The sequence below is a fragment of the Colossoma macropomum genome, unplaced genomic scaffold, assembly GCF_904425465.1.
Source record: "Colossoma macropomum unplaced genomic scaffold, Colossoma_macropomum, whole genome shotgun sequence".
Classification (NCBI taxonomy): Eukaryota; Metazoa; Chordata; class Actinopteri; order Characiformes; family Serrasalmidae; genus Colossoma; species Colossoma macropomum.
The window spans coordinates 45,063,602-45,085,671 of NW_023494787.1; the positions used below are offsets into that span (position 1 = coordinate 45,063,602).

Here is a 22,070-nt window from a genome sequence, read left to right on the forward strand (position 1 = left end):
GCCTCACCCCCAGTGCTACAATACATTATTTCACTTCTGCTCACGTCAGTCAGTAAAACACTGTTTAGCCCTGTTAGACATACACCACCACACTTCCACCTTCGCAAACATTTGTGATTTGCACTTTCATTTTGTTTTTTGGACAGAACCACAAAGTTTTATATGTCCCCAGATTCAGCACAACCTCAGCTAATAAATATGTCATTCAATAAATACGACTACACACTATATTTGTGAATTAGCCCATAAAACCACAGTAGCACAAAACGTGAGTTTAATTTGTTGCAGGTTTTATTGAAAAATAAATAAATAAGAAACCATAATATTGACAGAATTGTTTCTGCACAAAACGTATTGACCTAAAATACAAGTTATTTCAAGTTTTTAATTCTTGTTTTCAAGTTGTGTCTTTTTTCTGCACAGTGTTTTTATGGAACACTGCTGACGTCTGAAATTCTCTTGGCAGTTTCTGTCCACAGTTACACAAGAAAGGGGTCGGTTTTTTTGTATTTTTACACAGTCTGTATCATCTGCATCATGGTGCCAAAATCACTCACATCTTCTGAATAACATGGTTCGGGAGAGTTGTCACGATGTTCGCCGTTCCGTGCTGGAACAGCAGTTCTGGAGCCTCGTCTGCAGAAAATATCCTCTTTGCTATTTTTTTTTCCTTCTCTACAAGTTACCCAAAGACACTCCCATCCCAGCTTATTCTAATTCACAAACCCTGATTGGCTGTGGCAACCGAACCAAAGCCAATCTGTGCACCTCTTCTCTGGCGCTGCACACTGATGCACCCACCTCGACTTTCAGGGGTAACATCTCCGCCCTCCATGCTGCAGTCTGGAGTTCAATCGCTCACTTGGGAAAGTACCCTACACTGTACTGATAAGAGTCCTTGGGCTAGACTCCTAACACTGTCTTCGTCTACCTCTATAAAACAATCACACTGTAAATCGTTCTTAGAGCATCAGCCAAATACCATAAAACTACAAAAACAAACGACCCAAATCGACAATCTTCAGTTTATATTTTAGCGCTATTTCTCTAGCTTCTGAGGAGCAGTGCTGCTTTAAAGATAGCATTGTATTTCAAAAGGGTTAAACATTATAATCTATTGGAATATAAAATATAAATTTAAAATCATATTTGTTATTTTTAGCTCCCTAAAATCAGCAACAATATCTTTCACATGGGTTGGACCTTAGACTCAGCCACTTGCACCATGTATGGAAGCTAAGGATGATGAAAACATCAAATATCTATTCTTTCCATAAAAATACACAGTTGAAATGTTTCTTGCCTTGAAGCTCCCTCAAAACAAATAGGCAGAGTGAGAGATACAGAGTAGAAAGAGATAAAAGAGATGAGAGAGAGAGAGAGAGAGAGGGAGCGCTCTCTGCCACTAGACTAGACTAATCTCTCTCTCTTAGAGTCCACTAAACCGTGTGTGGGCTTTGTTTTGGCTGCGGTCATTCATATAGCGGTGTGTGTGGAAGGCGGCGTGACCGCTGAGGAGTATTGATTTGCTGTAGGCAGAGGGCACCCAGCCTGGAGCAGGGAGCAGCTCCCAGCAGCGGAGCTGCAGAGCAGACAGTGTTTGGGCTGCGAGGGAAGTGGAGCACACTGAAGGTTCATTCAAGTACAAAGATATGGACATGAAACACAGTCTTCACACGAAAGATGGATTTTAAAGGCAAAGAGAGGGACAGGCTGGGGCAGGCACATGGAGATGGCTCCCTCTTCTACCTGCGGGTTCTCTACACCACCTCAAGGCCTAGTCCTCCTCTCCCCTCATCACTTCTTCCTCCTCCTCCTTCTCATTAAGGAATAGCCTGGTGAAAAATCTCATTTAAACAGTTTTCCACCCTTTTTATAAATAGAGTCAATCAGCAACAACAGGTTTGGTGTCTGAAGTTCGCTTTTTTAGTTTTGCACGGGAGCAATGAGGCTAATGTAGCTAACAAGCTGTGAAAGTTTACAAATACCAGTTAGCACTATACAAACTGAAATGCTTAAATTATGACATAGTTCAAACTCTAAACATGCCAAATAGACCTGTTCATGTGGTTTCCTATTCCCACCTCATAGAGGAGAAGAAATGGTGCCTAAGCTTTTTCCTTCTTCTCTGTTTCTGGATCAGCATTTTGACATACTATGTCAAAATAATGACTTTTCCCAAAATAACGACTTATTTACTCAAATTTGCAACTTAGAATCATGAAATTACTTTGTTCTGAGAATTGAGCTCAAAATAACAATATTCCTTTTTATTCTGACCCTTTATGACTAAATAATTATTTTTCTGACATAATATATTGAAATTTCACACTCTTTCACACTCAAAATTTCAACAAACCTTTGAGACAATGTGAAATTAAGAAATCATTTGACACTATTTTGAGAAAATAAGTCATTATTTCAAGATATTAAATCATATTTTACATTTCATATCATATTCAAGATATTAATCATTTATAAAAGATATAAAAAGTCACAACATGATTATTTCTACATATAGATATTACTAGATAAAGTAAAAATGTGTGGAAAATAAGATATTTAGTCATTTTCTGAGATATTTTGAGATAATTTTGAGTAAACATTTTGAGGACATAAGTGATCAGTTTGAGATACTATGTCAAATTCTTAAGAAAATGATTCATTATTTCAAGATTAAGTCAGTATTTCAACAAACTGCTGCCAGAATCAGAGAAATAAAAAACAACTACAGGCAATTTTTCTCCTCTACCCGGGAATGAGCTTCTACACCATGACATTCTGTTATCTGTAAAAATGGACAAAAGTATGTTGCATAGCTTCCGACACTGGCAGCCATCTCATAGACTTTATCCATTTTTATAGATAACAGTATGTTATACAGTCTCAAGTAATGGAAGCAACCATATAAGCAAGTCTACTTGATATTATTAAAGTGCTTTGAGGCGAGCGTGTGATGATTTAGGCATGCAGTTTGGTAACTGCTGGGCTGTAAGCTTCAATTATTTGTTAGCTACATTAGCCTCATAGCTCCAGTGCAAATCTACAGAAGTAAACCTCAGAAACCAAACATGAATCTGGGCTAAGAGGGGAAAACACGTAAATGTGATTCCTCACTGCAGGACCGCTTTAAAGAGAAGGATGGTCAACATGACCTTAGTGTTTCCCTGGAGGACGATTGAGCCATCATTTCTAGTTGGTGGAGGCTTATATGAGGGGAAAAAACAAGTAAGCGTTATTCTTTTTACAGCCCTCAGCTGTGGAAGACTGACGTTTCAATCTCCCTCCACCACAGCCTGGTTATGATGTGAAGAGGAGGGAGAGAGAGAGGGAGAAAGAGAGGATTTACAGAGACATGAGAGTGGGAGAGAGAAGGAGAAAGAGGACAGCGGCACCAACAAGGAGGAGAGAAAAAAAAAGCATGAGGGTGAGAAATCAGGGGTGTGAAAAAGAAGCAGTCTGAGTTTGATGTGGCTGCTTATTTAATATCATGACATCATCTCAGTCATTTTTTATATCATTTGAAAATTACAGTAACACCAAAACACCAATTCTGAAAAGAAAACATTTCAAGTGTAATTTTACATTAGCATATCGCTGTTGTTGGAGCAAAACCTTGTATCTCCATTTTTGTTGTTTTTCAGTTTTTGACATTATTTGAAAATGCCTGTTTCCCTTTACATGGTGTGTAAATTTCATGATGAATGGACCAAAAGAAACATCTCAAAAGCACTTGGAAAAAAGTCTGGTTCCACTGACTTACATTAAAACTAAAGTCAGTTTTTTCCTTCTCCTGTAAAGTTACCATTTTGGTGATACAAGGTTTTGTTCTGACAGCAGCGATATATGGTTGTAAAACTGAACTGGCACATCATGATGCTCCATTCTGAAGGTGCCAAATTAACTGCATTGATTTTTTTTTAGAATCGAATATAATCAATTAATATAATATACACTCTCAGGAATAAAGGTACTAAACTGTCACTGGGGCAGGACCCCTCTTGTCACTGGGGTGGTACCCTCAGGGGTACATCTCAGTACCTTTAGTCAGGGAACATAACTGTACCATAATCCAATGAAATTATATTTTCTAAGCTGTACTGACTCCACACACCCCGTCTCGTCTCCAGGCTTTTATTTTACTGTTCTGTTTTAAAACATTCGGTTATGAAAAGGTACAAATACGAACTTTTCACCTGGAAAAACTTATTTAAGGTGCACAGCTGGACCTTAAAACCACTGTTGTACCTTTGAGGGAACATTTACATTGTTTGTACCTTGATGAATGAAAATTGTGCCCGCACAGAACCTTTATTTCTAACAGTGTAGGGATGCATTATCAGAGTCAGCCAAGACGAGAATCTGCAGATTTTTGCTCCAGACATGTGATCAGCAATCAGCTAATTTATTATTTTGATTTTGGTCAAACTGTTAGAAGGCAAGTGCTACAAATATTGTAGCATAATTATTATTTAAATGTAGCACTTTGTTTGATTCTTGTTAATTAAGTAGGCATCGTATAAGAGCTTAAAACGCCAGTTTGGCTCATTAACCCTATTAAACCAGACGTCTCACCAGTGAGCCATGCTGAGAATTTAAATCTTCCACTAGAGGAGCTACAGTGTGTACATGCTCACCTTGGCCAAACTAAGACATATCAGTGCTTTCTGTGTGCTGATCTTTTCTATCACTGTATAAAAGATGCACAAGGCTTCCTTTATTGCTGGATGCACTGTGATTTTCTTCTGAGTGAGTTTGCGAGTTCACTCTGGGTTCAGATCAGTAAGCATTTATTATGAATTCATTTAATCAGAGTAACGATAAACTATGACTGATGTGTGACTTATATGCTTACATATATTTCACCAGCACTGAGAAATCACTGTAGTTACTGAGAAGAGCAGATTAAACAGCAGAAACGCCATGTTTTTGCATCAGTTTTAAAGTGTTCAAGAGAAAATAATGTCATTTATGTTGCAACTTCGGTTTAATACGAAATAACAGAAATGTGTCTCATTAAAATAAAAAATTGGCCAATTTGACAGTAAAGAAATGGGAATCAATGCCCCCCTAACATAATGTTCAATATGTATTATTGCTTTTTTGGTCAATTTAACATTATCAGGTTATTTTCAAATGTGAAATGACAAAAAAGCTTGGTTTACTGCTTTATTGTCCATTTTCTGCTACTGTAGAGATTCTCCAGATACATTCAGGGATATGGGAAGGTGTTTTAAGTTAAGGATGCTAAAATGTTTTTGCAGCATATACATATACAAGACGGACGTCATTCTAAACACTGTGGGTTTTTTTTTTTATTTTTTACTGGAGTTATTTGGAGAGATACATCTGCTCTCTCTTGCTGAGTGAAATTTATGCGAATGAGCTGAACGTCGGCCAATCACATTGTGAGGTAAGAAAGAGCTTGTGTCAGATCATAAGAAAGGCTGAGAGAGGGAGACAATCATGTTGGCTGAAATTTAAGTTTTTAAAACAATATTAGGCCACTTCAAAACACAGAACTAGCCTACAAGATTTTCTGCTCGATGTTGTCATGCTTGTCAGTCAGGAGCAGGTCTGCTGAATGTCCTGATATGTGGATCATGTTTGTACCTTTAACCGTTATGAAGTTATGAAGGCTAGAAGTGACCTACCGTTTTGAGTCTTACAGGGATAAACTGGCATTTTCAATTCACACATGAAAAATCAATTGCCTATTTAAATAATCTGGATCAAATGAAGTGCAATTGGCTATTTAACACAGTGTTCTACAACAGGTGTAACAGCAGCCCCCAAAGCTCACACATATACATGCAAATACTGAGCGAGTGCTCTTACCTGCCTCATATATTTCTTTGTACTATAGAAACTGCTATACATACAGCCAAAATCTAATTAATAAATTACATTCTGTCAATCCCATTGAATCCCATGTATAGAGATAAAATCAGATTCCCACCTTTGGATCTTCAAAATTCATCCCTAAATCAAATCATGGTGAAATGTGAAAATTCAATTGAATTTTTTGCAGAGGTTTTTGATAAAGATATTATTTTGGAGATGTTTTTGTACAGCAGTTATGACACTGTGCACCACACAGTGACTAGTTTACACCCTGTGTAGTGCGCTACATAGTCAGGAGTCATTTCAGCTTCAGAGACAAATGGAAAGAGTGGGAAGAAGAAAGGGACAGGCAGCAAAGGAGAAATACAGAGAGATAGACAGAGAGACAGAGAGAGAGAGAGAAAGAAGAGGGGGTACCCTGTCGCTGTGTTATCTATGTGCAGACATCAAAGCCCCTGCGAGGAGTGTGTTCCTGCGTGCAGCGTGCAGAGTGCAGTGGGTGTGTGGGTCATTATCTGGCAGAAATGGATTACTCTCAGATTAGAGTGCTCAGCGAGGCTCAGCGCTACAGCCCCAACGCTCACACATACACATACACATGCACACGATCGCTCCGCTCACAACAGCACGACTCGCTGAGAAATCTCGTCACGTTGGATAAGTGCGCTGCAAGAAGTCAAACAAGCCCGGCCGCTTACGTTTACATTTCACCACAGTTAGAATGGAGGAGAGATTACTGGCCATCAACAACATCCACCTGGCCATGGACACAACAGTCTCAGGCTGGGAGACTTAGAGAAATTACATATGCTTATATATGCGCCCTTTCTGACCAATATTGCGACTGTCATTTAAATTAAGTATGTTAAGTGTTTAAAGGATACGTTTAAATCTGTAAATTTTGCTTTTGCCAAAACTGAAGTGCTGAATCTAATGTACAAATATATACTATGCTTTCACTCAGAGCAGCTTACAGTTTGATCATGTTACAGTGGTCGGCAAATGTAGCATTAGGAGTCTTGCCCAAGGACTCTTATTAGTACAGCACAGAGGCGGCAACATGCTGCTCCGGAGCCACATGCGGCTCTTTTACTGTCCTGCTGTGGCTCCACAGCAGAATTCGATTTGTAAGTAATAATAAAATAATCCTCCTTTGCAGTTAAATAAAGCTCTGCTGATCGTTCAACACAGTTTTAACAACAAATTGTCTTAAACGCTGGAGTTAATGTGTATCTGCTAATTCACCCTTTAAGGTTGGCGCACAGAAAGCTGGTCACCATAGCAACGCAGACAATAATCTCACCTAGCTAGCAGCTAACGAAACGGCAAAGAGAGATTTAAGATGAACACTGATCATTTCAAATGGATTTATTTGCATTTATAAGCACTCAGCTGGTTTCTTGATATGTTTAATCTGCAACGAGAAACTGTCAAACTCTGAAAAGTCATAAAGCCGAAGTCGACTTTTTGTTCAAATTGTCCCGTTCCACCTTAAGTGGTGCCGCAGTTACATTCTGGGAATGGGAAAATTTGAACAAGAAGCTGGTGAATGAGAAGCGACTTCAACCTCGGAAAAAATAAAACAGTGAGAGACATTTTACAAGAAACTATTCCACTTTTGTGGAAAAGATTCCTGCCGGAGATGCGAGAAAAGCAGCTACAGCTGAGCTAAAGCTTCAAGCAGAGCAAAGTAAGTCTGCGATTGTGTTTCTATTATATATTATATGTATTATTTTTAGCATATACTAGGACATTAGCACATGCTGAGACATATTTACAACCATGATGATAAAGTGGACATACATTTTGTGGCTTCCAATGTGGACTGATTATTGTTAAAAGAACAAAATGGCTCTTTTTAACATTTGGGTTGCTGACCCCTAGTATAGCATGATGTATTTGCGAGAAGTATGTAAAGTTATCTCTTGGAGTTGACCTTTAGCTCGCTAGCCATGTTTCTGTTTCCTTATGCACCACCTGTGGTTCTGCCTCCCTCAGTCAGTTGCATCACATGATGGTCTCTGGTCCCCTCATCAAGCCAAGAATCTAATCTGCACCAGACAATCCACTATTGATAACTTGAACAATGTGTACATGCCATTGGTTTGTCTATACATTATTCAGTTCTGTTTTTATCATTTTATATATTCACTATATGGTCAAAAGTATGTAGACACTCCTAATTATTGAGTTCAGGTGTTTCAGGTGTATATATGTGTATATATATATATATATATATATATATATATATATATATATATATATATATATATATATATATATATATATATATATACCTGAAACACCTGAACTCAATAATTAGTAGTGTCCACATACTTTTGACCATATATATATATATATATATATATATATATATATATATATATATATACACATTTACTGGAATTATTCCAATTTGAAACTGTACCATTATCACAATATATCATCAGAATCGATCCCATCCCTCATTTCAGTCCATGAGATGTTTCATGTTACAGGAAAGGCTTTGAAAGATGTTTAAGAATGTGATCATGAGCCTTCGAAGGTCCTTTGTCAAATGTCATTACTCAGACATGATCACGTCCAGTAACCCTGTTACTAACACTCTCCATGGATGCTAACACTGCTATGCTGAGTTCATGTTTTCCCACCCTCACATTTTCCTCACACTCTTATATCACACCAGAGCATGTGCGGAAGCTTCTTCATGGAGGATTTTGCTGCACAAAAACACAGCAAAGCAAGCAATGAGACTCAAGCAGAAGGAGCAACACTGCCTATAATGTTGCACTGGTGGATAACAAAGCAAACGGCACTGTGCTAATCTCAATGTCTCAAAAGGTAAAGCTTCATTATATTTCAATAATATTTAAGCTATTAATCCACTTCTTTTATATCCATCAATAAAATGTGCCTAGTGTAAAATGACTTAGATGTCCAGTTAAACTCCCAGGTAAACAGTGTCCATACCAAAATGGAATAAATGGAATGAATAAATCAAAGATGCCGTCTTCTCCAAGATCAAATCTGATACGAGTATCTCTACAGCACCTTCAGGACTTCAAAAACAATCTACTTCCTCACCTCAAAAACAGAATAAAAAAGAAATGAAACCATCCTCATCCTCATTGTCTAATCTCACATCAAGCCATTAAATCAGGCATATGAGACGGAAATGAAAAAGCTCCCCAAAAGAAATGAAAATGCAAGTATCTGAGGTGTTTTCTGTGTTTATGGGGTGTACATAGAGGTCTAAGTACATATGTACATGATACAGTGATGTGATTTGAAAGGGTACATTGTTCTTTTTACAACAGCATTGGGCTACAGTATCTAGGTCAGTCACAGTCATGAAATTTTGGCTGTAGAAATAACTGTGATTAACAATTTCATGTGTTCATTTTATGTTAGCATTAAAATAGATTTAGCTGATTAGCTATCTGGCCTCCTGGCTGATGATACTTAGTAGCTCCCAACTAACAAGAGACACAGCTCAAGATCAAATAAACAAACATTACTCACTGCTGCCCCCTAAGGGTGTTATTAACGAACATCAGATAAACGAACGTTACTCAGCGTCGCCTTCTAAAGGTGTTATTCACAAACATCAAATAAACAAACGTTACTCACCACCGCCCTCTAAAGGTGTTATTACCAAACATCAGATAAACGAACGTCACTCACCGCCGCCCTCTAAGGGTGTTATTAACAAACATCAAATAAACGAACGTTACTCACCACCGCCCTCTAAAGGTGTTATTAACAAACATCAAATGAACGAACGTCACTCACCGCCGCCCTCTAAGGGTGTTATTAACAAACATCAAATAAACGAACGTTACTCACCACCGCCCTCTAAAGGTGCTATTAACAAACATCAAATAAACATACATTACTCACTGCTGCCCCCTATAGCACCAAGTTAGAAGTTAGATCTTTTGTTGTTTTTGTAAAACCCATGATGTATTTTCCATTTTCTATTATTTATGTGTGTTTCTCTAGACACATCATGATCATTGAGCTGTATTTCTCTCTCTCTCTCTCACTCACACACACATACAGTACATACAAACGCAGGAGAGCAAATCCAGCTACAGTTAAAGCCACAGCTGTGAGTCTACCCCAAGCCCCCCCACCCCACCTTCTTTTCCCAGATAATCCGAAACATGACCCAGTGTTTGCGATCAGTCTCTTGGAGATTGCTACCAGCATACAATGGAGACTGACCTTATCCAAACCTTATTGTGTCAATTCCAGCCACCAAGGGTTTCACAATGATGTCTAGAAATGACTTAGTCTGTCTTTGGAATAGATAGAGTGAAGCCTGACTGGTTTCCAACAAAGGAAATGTGCCCACAGCGGGAAAAAAGACAAGGGCTCTTACGCTCCTCAAAATAAAGGTATCAAAAAGAGTTGTTTGGAGCGATGTCATAGAACAACTACCTGTGGTTCCCTAAAGAACCTTTCAAGCAATGTCTCTTTTGTAAATGCGATGTGTGACTGTGAAAAACCTCAGCATTACATAAAGCCTGTATATCAAATAAAGATTTTTTTCATAGAATCATACATCCAAGCCAAGAACCTTTTAGAAATTTTTAAAGAAACACCCCAGCTAAAGTGATGTTATAAACTTAGTCTCATTCACAGAGGTAGAGCAGGAGTCTCTAGAGTGTCTAGTGAGATTTTCCAGATTAAAGACTCTTTTGATGATGTTTCTTGAAGGTGGGAGGAACTTTTGAAAACCTACAACTGCCTTGGGTTGGGTATTTGGAGGCAGGTTTGTTTTCATTTGTTTTAGCTGGCAAATGCAGACAGAAGACAGGTAGCGCTAATCAAATAGTCAAATATCTTATAGCCATCACATACCTGTGGTGTCTTTAGGTCATCATCACAATGAAGCGAATGGATTACTCAAACCACAGATATGACTCAGAGGAGGACAACAAGCTAACAGCTAAAATTAGCAAGGTAGCTTTTGCCTATCTAGACACTCTCACCTCAGTCTGACTTCTTTTCCCTGACTTAAAGGATGAAAAACTTGGAAATGGGCTGGAACACACCGGGATCCGCCCACCCAGTCTACATGGTAACGACTGTCAGTATGCTATGCTTCCGTGAAGGCAGCCAAGAAACTCCACAATCGTGGAGCAATAAAGTAATAAAGGTGGTGTTTTACTATCTAATTTCTGCAATTCTTGGTGGCGTTTGTTTGGATATGTAGTCCACTCTGTGTAATTAATATTATCTGATTATTCACATGTTTATTGCTTAGCATTTCAGTCGGTGGCCTCATTTATTTAGTACGATATTTGATACAACTTGAATATAAAGTAACGTAATGACTAATACTCAGCTAGCTAGCCTGCTAGCGTTCACTGCATGCTAGGTATCTAAATATAAACATATGTCAGGTAAGAGTAACTGGACACTGAGCATTTTTGACAGTCTAGATCACATAATGAAAGAGGTAGCTTAGTATTCCAGGTTGTTTTGACAAGCGCTTAATGATTTGCTATGTTGCTCTGTTGGAAAACTTGTTCAAAATCCTGTGTGTTGTGTCGCTAGTTAATGTTAGTTTCAAACGAAAGTGCCATTAACATAGGAGGAGGCTTTTTTAAGGTGTTGCTAGTTTAATTTCTAGAAAATGTCTAGACTTCTTAGTTTATTGTGGCAGCTCAACAAGTAGAGGCTCATCTTCTGCGCCGACGCTACATTATGACTAAATTCAGTGATGATTTTAAACAAAGAGACAGACTTTGTTCCATTTTCTGGACTGTTCTTAATAAACGTTCTTGATAGAAACTTCATCATCGATATTTTTGAAAAATAAAGTTAAAAAGGTTGAAGAAGTTTTACATTGTAAACTGTTTTGTTTGGGGGAATCTCAGGTGTTTAATCAAAGCATTAATGATTATAGGGTCTGTAATGAAAGTGCCTCGACCGAATAGAGACCTAGATTCATTTGTGACAATTAGTCAAAAGTACTGTTGTTGACAACATGCAGAATTTGAGTGTTTTTGTTCTTCCGGTTAAGGTCGGCGACCCCTGATGTGAGACAAATTTAAGTTTGTAAGAAAAAACAGTCAAGCTTAGAGTTCTTGAAATGTCCTGTTATTTTTAACATAGGAAATGCGCCAAATATATGCTTTTGCTGGTTGGTTATAAAAATCCATTGGTAGCACTTTACTTGAAGGGTGTCTACATAACATTCACAACATCTTACATATACACTTCATAACATGTTCATGACATGAGGAGATTCATTCACACTAACATTGTTTTTCAAAATAAAAATAGGGTCTTTTATTTTGAAAAATATATCTAAAAATGAGTCCATATTAATGTCATGTAAAACATGTATACTTTATGAATGTTAATTTAAACATCATAAGCATGCTATGGAGTGTTTACGTAAGATGTTATGAATGTGTTATGTAGACACCCTTCAGGTAAAGTGTTACCAATCCATTAATGCAACTGTCATTTTTAGGGTGTATTTATGTGAAAATAAACATCTCAGAATATATTTTAACAAAAAAAATACACCTGAGTGTTCACCAGTAATACCTGGCCTCATTCACCCTGGTTATATAATGTATATACAGCATAAATCATGCTGAGTATTTTAGCGAAAGAACATTAATGAATGAAAACATGAAACGATATAAAACTGCGAATAAGGCTGGGGGATATAATGCTCTGCTACACAATACTGCCTAACACTACAAACAACATATTGAACTCTAGTTTTAGGCCCGAATGTCTAAAACTACTCTCAGAATCCTCTACATTGAGCAATCTTCATTCATTTAGGCTAATCTCCTCTGTCACTTCTCTCTCTCTCCCTCTGCCATGCGGAGAAATTAGAAATGCTTCATTTAATCTTGCACCTTCTACAAGTTCCGACAGACTGCAAAACTCCACCCGCTTTGCTCAACAATCAACCTTTTTAAAAGCTCTCTAAATGTAGGATGTGCTCACGCGTAATTAAGGTATAACACATCGACCCAGCACAGGGTGAGTCGCTGAAGCATGAGATGTTGTTCTGACACTGTTCAGAGCAAAGGAAAAGCTCAGACGCTCCTGTGTCACATCGCTTTAGGGGAACAATCTGCTCACTAGATAATGAGTAGAGGGAAAACACAGAGGCTGAGGAGTCGCGGTACACCAGTGGTCTCCAACTCTGGTCCTGGGCTACTCCCTGATCTGCACAGTTTAGTGTTTTCCCAGCCCTAACACGTCCACCGCAGCTCAGAAAGAAGCTAATTAACTGAATCATTAAATCAGGTGTATTGTAGGCATACTCCAGCATTGTTCAACCCCTGTTCAATCCATGTTCGCCTCATCTAAGCTTGTTCCAGACATGACAATTCACTTTCCACTGAGCAGTGGAAAAGGTGACAAGTTCAGAAACCAGTCCTCTGCAGTGGAGCCCGGTGGCATGGTTCCTATGAGAAAATCGTTGTGATTTGAACACACTATTCTGGTGTACTCTAAAATGGCTGTGGAATTATTTAGTTCATTAAGTTCACTGCAACTACGCAAATACAAGTCAAGTCGAGTTGTTGAAACTTTGGTTGTTCACCATACCAAAGTTGAACAACCAATGTTTTTGGAATTTGACATCTTCTTTTGAGACCCCACATGTGTTGTAAATTGAGGTTATTCTAAAAACTTTGGCCATCATTTGTTTTATACTCACTCTATGATGGCACACAGTGCTTGGACCCCAATGATTGCCACTTGTAATGTTATAGATGGTTGCTAAGCTTTTAAAGTGGTTATTATAGTTCATAGAAATTAATGGTAAACAGTTAATCCGGAGTGTATTATTTTCTTAATAATAAAATTCATAATAAACTCATATGCTGTTACTGCTCCCACGTCCGAATCAGAGTTAGGAGCCACCTTAAAGGAAAAAGTGCCGCTAATGTTATTATTATCTCTGTAAGTACATCTGCTGATGCTTTCAGGAATGTCATTGATGATGTGTCCAGACGTATTATAAGTAAGTATACTTTCAGAGATGCCACTAATACTACTTATAACAATAATAATAGCAACATTTTTCTTCTTACAGTAATTTTTAGATGGTCCCTAACTCTGAAGCAAATACGGTGATAGTATGTTAGTTTAATCTTAATAAGCTTAATCTTTAGCAACTAAAAGAACATAATAATTTCAGTCAAAGTTGTGGCTGTATATTGTCATCTTCAATTTGCCCATGAAATCATAATTAATCTAGTAATAATGAAGAGAATCGCACATATCACACCTTATCTTTATCATACAATGCCGCGGTCTCACACACATTTTAACTAAACTGCTTATCCTTCCCAGCAGTCACTGGGCCGAAGGCAGGATACACCCTAGACAGGTCGCCAGTCCATCACAGGGCAGCTGTGGTCTCTTTTATTATAAATTAATAAACAAATAAGGTTTTTTTTTAAAACCTGTGGTAAAGGAGTTTTACCATTACTGCTGTAACTCTGTTAACTACTTGATTACCATAGACCATACATTGTTTTTCATTTCAAAAAAAGGACAGAATGTACATTCACTCAAAACATGATTATAACAGAAGCCTTTGGCAGTTGATAAACTCAGTAAATGTTCATGTAACACGTTTTAAAGAACACGTCAAAAATATATGTAAATTATGCTGTAAAACTGCCTTTAGATTTCCACTCATTTGTAGAATTCTTTAATTTGATTACAATTTGATAAGGTCTCGATTGGATAATTTTTCAATATAACAAAAATAAGGACTGTCTGAAAACGTGCCTTATATTAATATGTTAATATGCGTACATGTTCAATTTGTTAAAGCGTTTAAATTTTGAAACATATATTTGAAATAAACAGTGTCCTGATCTAACACGCTAAGCTAGCAAGTTAACACACAAGCCACAACATCCTAACATGCTATGCATGATACAACAATACAGCATGATGCAATACAATACACTGCAATACAGTTCAATACAATATGATATCTTGTATTGTTACATCCCTAATAGCCACATATTTCAAACACTCAGCAACTCAGCAATGGCTTCTATTATAAATGAGTTTCAGGTTCTTGAGTTTTCTGTTCTTTTAAAAACACAAATGGAAATTATTGTCTGTGGTGATCAGTGATGTGATACAGATGTGGCTGATAGAGATTAAGCATCCATCCATCCATCCATCCATCATCTAAACTGCTTATCCTTCTGGGTCGCGGTGGGGTGCTGGAGCCTATCCCAGCTGTCATTGGGCGGAAGAGATTAAGCAGAAATGTTGAAATATTCCTCTAATCTTAAGGCTCCTATGAGCTACTCAATAAAGACTATGAACCTTTTATGAAGGGTGTGTAGTTATGAGACTGAGGAATAGAAGTCTGGACCTGCTGACAGGTTCTTAGAGTTAGAGCAGGGAGAACGCTAAAGTACACAGAGCCAGGGAGCTCCAGGACCAGGGCTTTGGAAAACAGTGCCTCACTGTAGCTGACCTTTAAAAAGAAGCCAAGCTCTGTGCCTGAAGGAGAGTAAACTGCAGTGAGACGGCGCACCTTTGGTTTTAAAGCCTCTCGGTCATCACGGCCCGGTGCACCTGTCTGCAAGAGCTCCTCTCTCTGCCTCCCGAGGACTCCCATTACATGGCTTGTGGTGCGTGAATCCCTTATTCCCTACAAGTTCCCCTCCTGAGTTAACTCCTTAAACCCCAAGGACTCATCAGCAGGTCCAGAGTTCCCTTCTTCAATATCATAAGTATCAGTGCACTGTACTTGCCAAGCAATGCATGATGCATATTAATTACTAAATAAGTCTTGAAGCAATAGTTCACTAATTTTTTCTTTATCACAAATGTTGTCAATCAATCAAGACATGTTTAGTGTTTGAAATTTCCTTCTGTAGTTTTGCACTGGAGCTACTAGTGCTGATAAGGATAAGAAGTAATGGAAGCGTTATATTAGCAACTAAACTTCATGCCTAAATCATTATAAACAGTATAGAGATGTTAAATAATCTTAAACACACTTGCTTATGTGGTTTCTGACACTGTATGGCATACTGTTCATACTTTCAAACATAAAGAAACTAATTCAGGCTCCAATATGACACTTATAATCATTTTCAGTTAGTGTTATGGATAACAATATGTCATAAAATATCAGAAAACACATAAACAAGTTATTGTTAGACTAACAGCCAGGAAAGGATCATGTTCTAGAAAGGTTTGAATTTTGTGTATGACCTTTGCATCAAAATTTCTTCTCGTTGTCTTTGAAAACCGTGTGTGTAATGCACCACATCTAAAACAGGGGTGTCAAACTGGTTTCCTTCCAGGCCACAGCTCAGCAGAGATTAGCATTTTCCCTCTTATAACACCCTGAATTCAACTCAGTAAGGTGTTGCTAATTGGATGAAGAGCTCAATCAGATGCCTTTAATGAGGCACAGAGGTGGGCTCTGCTGAGCTGTGGCCTGGAAGGAGCCCGGTTTGACACCCCTGATTTAACACATCCAACACTGAATGGCATTAAATATAACATGTTATACCCTTAAAATTACAGTCTTATTACATACCAAGGCTTATTACTCAGTAACTGCAAGGACTTCAATGCAAATTGGTTGAGATATTCTTAGGTTATAGAAGTGTGTGATAAAACCTTGGGCCTGCATGCAGGCTTTGGCCCTGTAAGGGGATAAATGGCAACAACAAAATCTTATGTGTCAACTATAATAGAACAGATAACATTTCATCATTTATTTCATTTCTTTGATCTTTTGTTCATTCATTTCATTCATCTAATCTTTGCGTCTGCAGCGGATTGTCCCAGGTAGTCAAAAGAGGCCCCTAGGCACCGGTCCGTAATCCATCCCTGTTAGCGATGTACTTTTGTTAGCTACATTAGCCTTGCAGCTCCAGTGAAAAACTAAAGAAGCAAACCTCAAACACCAAACATGTCTTGGCTGATCAACTACATGTCGACTGAAGGGGAAGCTGTACAAATTTAACTTTGTTTTTTCAGACTGCAAAGGCAAAAGCAACACAAGTAAACCCTCAAAAACACAAACTTCCACAAATGGAGTCTTCACTACCTGCACGCTATGCCATTCAGCTGACAGTGACAGTCATACCATGAAAAAAGTGGCCTTTGAGTTTACAACATTTGATGCTTGTAAAAGAGACCAAAATGTGCCAATAAGTGTGTTCAAGCTTAATTAAATGAATTCAAAGTTCTTCATCAAAATGAATTTTAAATATATGTACTATAGGCACAGTTATTGGAGTTGCACTAAATAAAAGTTGATTAAGCATCAAATCTCTGCCATGCAACACTGTGTATAAAACTGCAACACTATATACAACAATTTAGTATAACAATTTGAATTTTAATATGTTCTTGAGTCCCTTATTTAGTCCTAAATATAATATACTATTACATCAGTCCCTTAAAATCTCAGGCATAATACTAAGGCTTATTATTCAGTAACTACAGGGACTTCAGTGTAAACTGGTTGAGCTATTCTTAGGTTATAGAAGTGTGTAATAAAACTTTGGGCCTGCCGGTGGGCCCTGGCTATTTCAGGGGTTAAAAGGAAGTGACTCAAGTTTTTAGAGACCAATGTTGCCTTCAGGTCCTCCTCGGAAGTTCCTACTTACGGCTTCGGAAGCTGTATGACGTGATTTAAGTGGATTTGGTGCTGGAAATAATTTTTTTTGTTTACTTTTATCTGTTTGTCCAAGAGAGTACGTTTATTTTGCATCGCTGCAACAAAATACAGAGCAGAGATGCGCATTTGATGAGTAATGTTTTTAACCAGTTAGAATCATTGCACAGCATATGCTCATATCCGTTTTCTCACGTGTGGATGACAGGCTAAGATTTTAGCCTGCAGTGCTCATATGTGGCTGCTGAATAACTAAAATACACCCAGTTTGCAGAACAACTCTCCCACTCATTACGACACTGTGGTGGCACTCATCTCGTAAATATGATGTTTCCAACATGAATAAATTTAGCTTTTTCTTAGTATAGACAATGTTTTCTCCATCTTTGACAGGGTCCTGCATAACATGTCACACCAAATGTGTAATCTTGATAACAGGGAGCATGGCAACCACCTGAAACATTCCACTCTGCCATAACTTGCAGAGCCCTGCTGGTGACATCCTGTGTAAATAAAAATAATGCGTAATGTATGGGAATGAGATTATTAACCCTTGTGTGGTGTTGGTGTGTTTGTTACTCAGTGGTCTGACGGAATCACCACATTATTGCTTTTTTAAATCAATACAGCCATAACGATTTACATAAAAATACCAGATGTTTAAAATATCACAAGTGTCCAGCGTAGGGTTCTCCTTTAGCAGCTGTAGCCAGTCAGCAGCCTGTCCATGTTGTCCACCCTCACACACACACACACACACACACACACACTAACAACAGACCTTGCAGGAGGAGAACAGAGTGAAGGACACAGCACCTCCACACTTTTAATCCCTGGCAGTTCAGCCCAACACCACAGGTGTAATATAAATGTGTGGGGGGTGAACAGAGTGAAGACACTGAAAATGGGTTATTTTATATGTTCTTCACAAAAAAATGAGCAAAAGCCAAGAAATCTGAGGTTGAAATAATAATAAATCACATCATTTTTTATTTTGGTAAACAGTGAAAATGGGTCCCACAGACCTGAACACCACACAAGCATTAAGTTGTGTCCATGACTTAGTAAGGCGTGGGAACGAGATCATGCCTTACTAAGTCATGGCCACACATTAGGATCTCATTCCCATGCCTTACTAAATTGTGGCCACGCATTAGCATCTCGTTCCCATGCTTTACTAAGTCACGGCCACAACTTAATTACCTTGTTCCCATGCCTTACTAAGTCGTGACCAGTGTGATGATGACTACGGCCGAGTGTTTATCCCCACTGCTTAGGGCTTGACAGCAATAACTTCTGGCTTTAGTCTATAGATTCTGTCCTCTCACAACGGCTGCTGTTTGTCTGCAGGACACTTAAAGAAGACTTGGTCCGCTCAGTCCACCTGCATTGAGCCTCGTTTATTTTGTAAATATATTTCAGTTTTTGTTTGCTTTTTTTTTTTCTTTCGTTTTACTCTCATCACTTGTAAACACTGCACTTATTTGGTGGGTTCAGAGAACTAATAAAAGGCGTGGCTGTTAAACTGGAACTCCTAGTGTCCTGGCTTCCCTAGCACTTCGCCTTGGGCGCTATGACCACACGTAAAAAGTACCACAACCACGCATTATATTTATTTATACAGGATGTCACCAGCGGGGCTCCATAGCGTAATGAGGGTGGACTTGGTGTTATTTGGTACAAAAATATAAACATGCTCAATAAGGAAGAAAAATATAAGTTTTGGGGTAAGAGTGATGTTATTTGGAACTATGGAGGACAAAATAGTGTGAGTTCTTGTCATGAAGAACAATTAAAGACAAAGTCGATGCTGTTATCTGTCATACAGCCTCAACAGTGGTCCTCATTTGAGTGTCTCCCACACAACTAGGTGGACAAGGTTGTTTACCGGCGCTGCTTGCTCATGTAACACGTCACACCGTTTCCAAAAAAAATGTCAAATTGAGCAGAATAAGCTATCGGACAAAGGGGCTGTTATTTATAGTCGGCTTCGTGAGGCAGGCAGTGATGAGGAAGTTCAGTTGCAGAGGCATTAACCGCGTCAGGTGTGTGTACATGTCTACGGCTGTGTATTTCATACCTTGCAGGGACCAAATGTCCTTAGAATGAAGTGGACATGCCCTTAGGATGAAGTGGACATGTGGACGGGGAGCATCCACATGTCCTAGGGGATGTCTCGACGCTCCCCCGTGAGGAAAAAATGCTTTTATTTACACAAAATACAGTTTTTAATTGAAAAAGTAAATGAGCTACAAGGTTTGGTGCTGGTTGCTAGGGTCAAGCTCAGAGCTGGGTTAGGTGTAGCATAGCAAAATGTAGGTAAAGTGATAGATGAAGCCCACTAAGACAGGAATACTAACTTGTGTGTGTGTGTGTGTGTGTGTGTGTGTGTATGTGTGTGTGTGGGTTGGAGGATTCCTGTTGCCTTAGATACGGCGCGTGAAAACCAGCCTGCATTCACGGTCTCTCAAATCAATGACAAATGCGCTTCATGCCTTCTCGTTCGTATTAATCGTATTCTTTAATCACTCAGTCGTAACGCGCTCGTTGTAAATACGAGCGGAAAGACCTAAGGGGGCTTTAAAAACAGAACACCACCAGCCACCCCTCACCAGGAGGCTGGCAGACATAGAGACGAACCACTCCGTTCAGTGCAGACAAAAATAAGCAGCTGGTCACTCACGGACAGTCATTTCACAGCGACGTTTTTCATTCGCGAGAACGCGCTCTGTACTCACGCTTTTCTTCCTCAGATGTAAGCCGTGCTTCAGCAAGCCGGGCAGGTCGCGGATCTTCTGCTTCAGCTGCACCTGCTCCCGCGCGCTCCGGTTCCAGCGCCAGCTCGCGAGCAGCCCGTCCTCAGGCGCGCACGGAATGCTCTCGGATTCCTCCATGGTGCCGTCAAAGGCGGACAGGCGGACGCTTCACGCGAGCACCATTCCTCCACCTTCTCCCGCTCCCTCGATCTGTCTGTCGCTCTCGCTCGCGCGCGCTCTCTCTCTCTCTGTCTCCTCTCAGAGCGCGAGCATCCGCAGTGAGGAAGAAGCGGAGGGAGCAGAAGGAGCACGACGACCCGGCTCTGCTCCACCCAAAACGCCGCGCGCGCGTCTCCCAACCCTTAGCAGCGTACGCTCAGTCCTACAGGACGTGCGTGCGCGTCTGAGTGCGCGTGTGCATACGTGTGTGTGTGTGTGTGTGTGTGTGTGTCTGAAGGGGAGGGGTTGTTGGGTTTGGGTGGGTGTGGGGGGTGGCGAGGGGGGCTTACAGGTGGAGCAGGAAACAAGCACGCATCACTTCCACCTCGTCCTCGAGCCCTTGCGGGGATTCGCCGCGAGAAACGCGGATTATTTACCGCAGCCAAACACCCGGGACACTTCAGGCACGTGCACAGGCGCGAACGGGGCCGGTACTGCAGACAGCGCGCGGGCTGATGACAACCAGGCCAGGGAATGAGCGTTTCCTGCTGCTAGACATTTGTTAGGATCAATGAGACGCTCCAAAAACGTTTAACCTCTTTATCGGCTTTACGCCAAAACATCACCGCCAGCACAGGACGAACCAGAGCAAGAACAGACTGAGACCTGGACACAATACAGTCCACAGCATTTTGTATCTATTTTAATGATTATTACCATTTCTTCGAACTCCACATGCTTTTGGAATGAATGAATGAATGAATGAATGAATAGATAAATAAATGCAGGCATACAATCAATAACTGATCAATAAATAAAGAAAGCAGTCCTGTTCTTAGGTGTCCTACTGCTCTCTGGACTCTGACCAGCCCGAGCCTGAGAGATTATGCAGGGCTACTGATAACCACCTTATTGTCTGTCTGTTAGCCATAAAGATGTTATCACACTTGACTGTGCATTTTTCAAAAATATAAGAAATAATATATAATAGTCTACATGGATTGAAGGAGAATTGTCCACATGCTTAATGGGCAATTAAAGTATCATACACTCTCAGAAATAACGGTAGTAAACTGTCACTGGGGCAGTACCCCTCTTGTCACTGGGGTGGGACCCTCAAGGGTACATCTCAGTACCTTTAGTCAGGGAACATAGTTTACCATAATCCAGCGAAATTAGTTGTACTGACTCCACACACCCCGTCTCGTCTCTGGGCTACAAATATGAACTTTTCACCTGGAAAAACTTATTTAAGGTATTCAATTGGACATTAAAACCACTGTTGAACCTGTGAGGGAACATTTACATTGTTTGTCCCTTGATGAACAAAAAAAATGCACCTGCACAGAACCTTTATTTCAAACAGTGTACACGTATTTATATTAAAAACAAGGTTATTCATGTTTCAGGAGGAGGTTAGATATCATCCACTTAAGGAAGAGGACAGTAAAAGAAAAATAAGTGAAAAAAACAGCTTTCCTAAATTGCACACTTCAAAAAGGGGGTTCTTCAAGGGTTCTTTAGTAAAGGAAATGGTTCCATTTCGAACAATGTGTTCTATACAGAATGATTTCATGTCTAAATGGTTCATTTCATGGTGAAATGGTTCTTCAGCTTGATGGAGAATGTGTGTGTGTGTGAAGTAGAAATAA

The 22,070-nt window shown here is 39.4% G+C and overlaps 1 protein-coding gene across 1 annotated transcript in view; it reads right to left on the minus strand.

The window, feature by feature from the left end:
* The window catches only part of rapgef5a (Rap guanine nucleotide exchange factor (GEF) 5a), a 132,796-nt gene extending 112,183 nt beyond the window's left edge, over nt 1-20,613 (minus strand). The window contains exon 1 of the mRNA XM_036567541.1: nt 20,242-20,613. Coding sequence (XP_036423434.1) covers nt 20,242-20,397 — 156 coding nt within the window. The 5' untranslated portion in view covers nt 20,398-20,613. The remainder of the gene's footprint in view (nt 1-20,241) is intronic.
* Between the last annotated feature and the right edge of the window lie 1,457 nt (nt 20,614-22,070).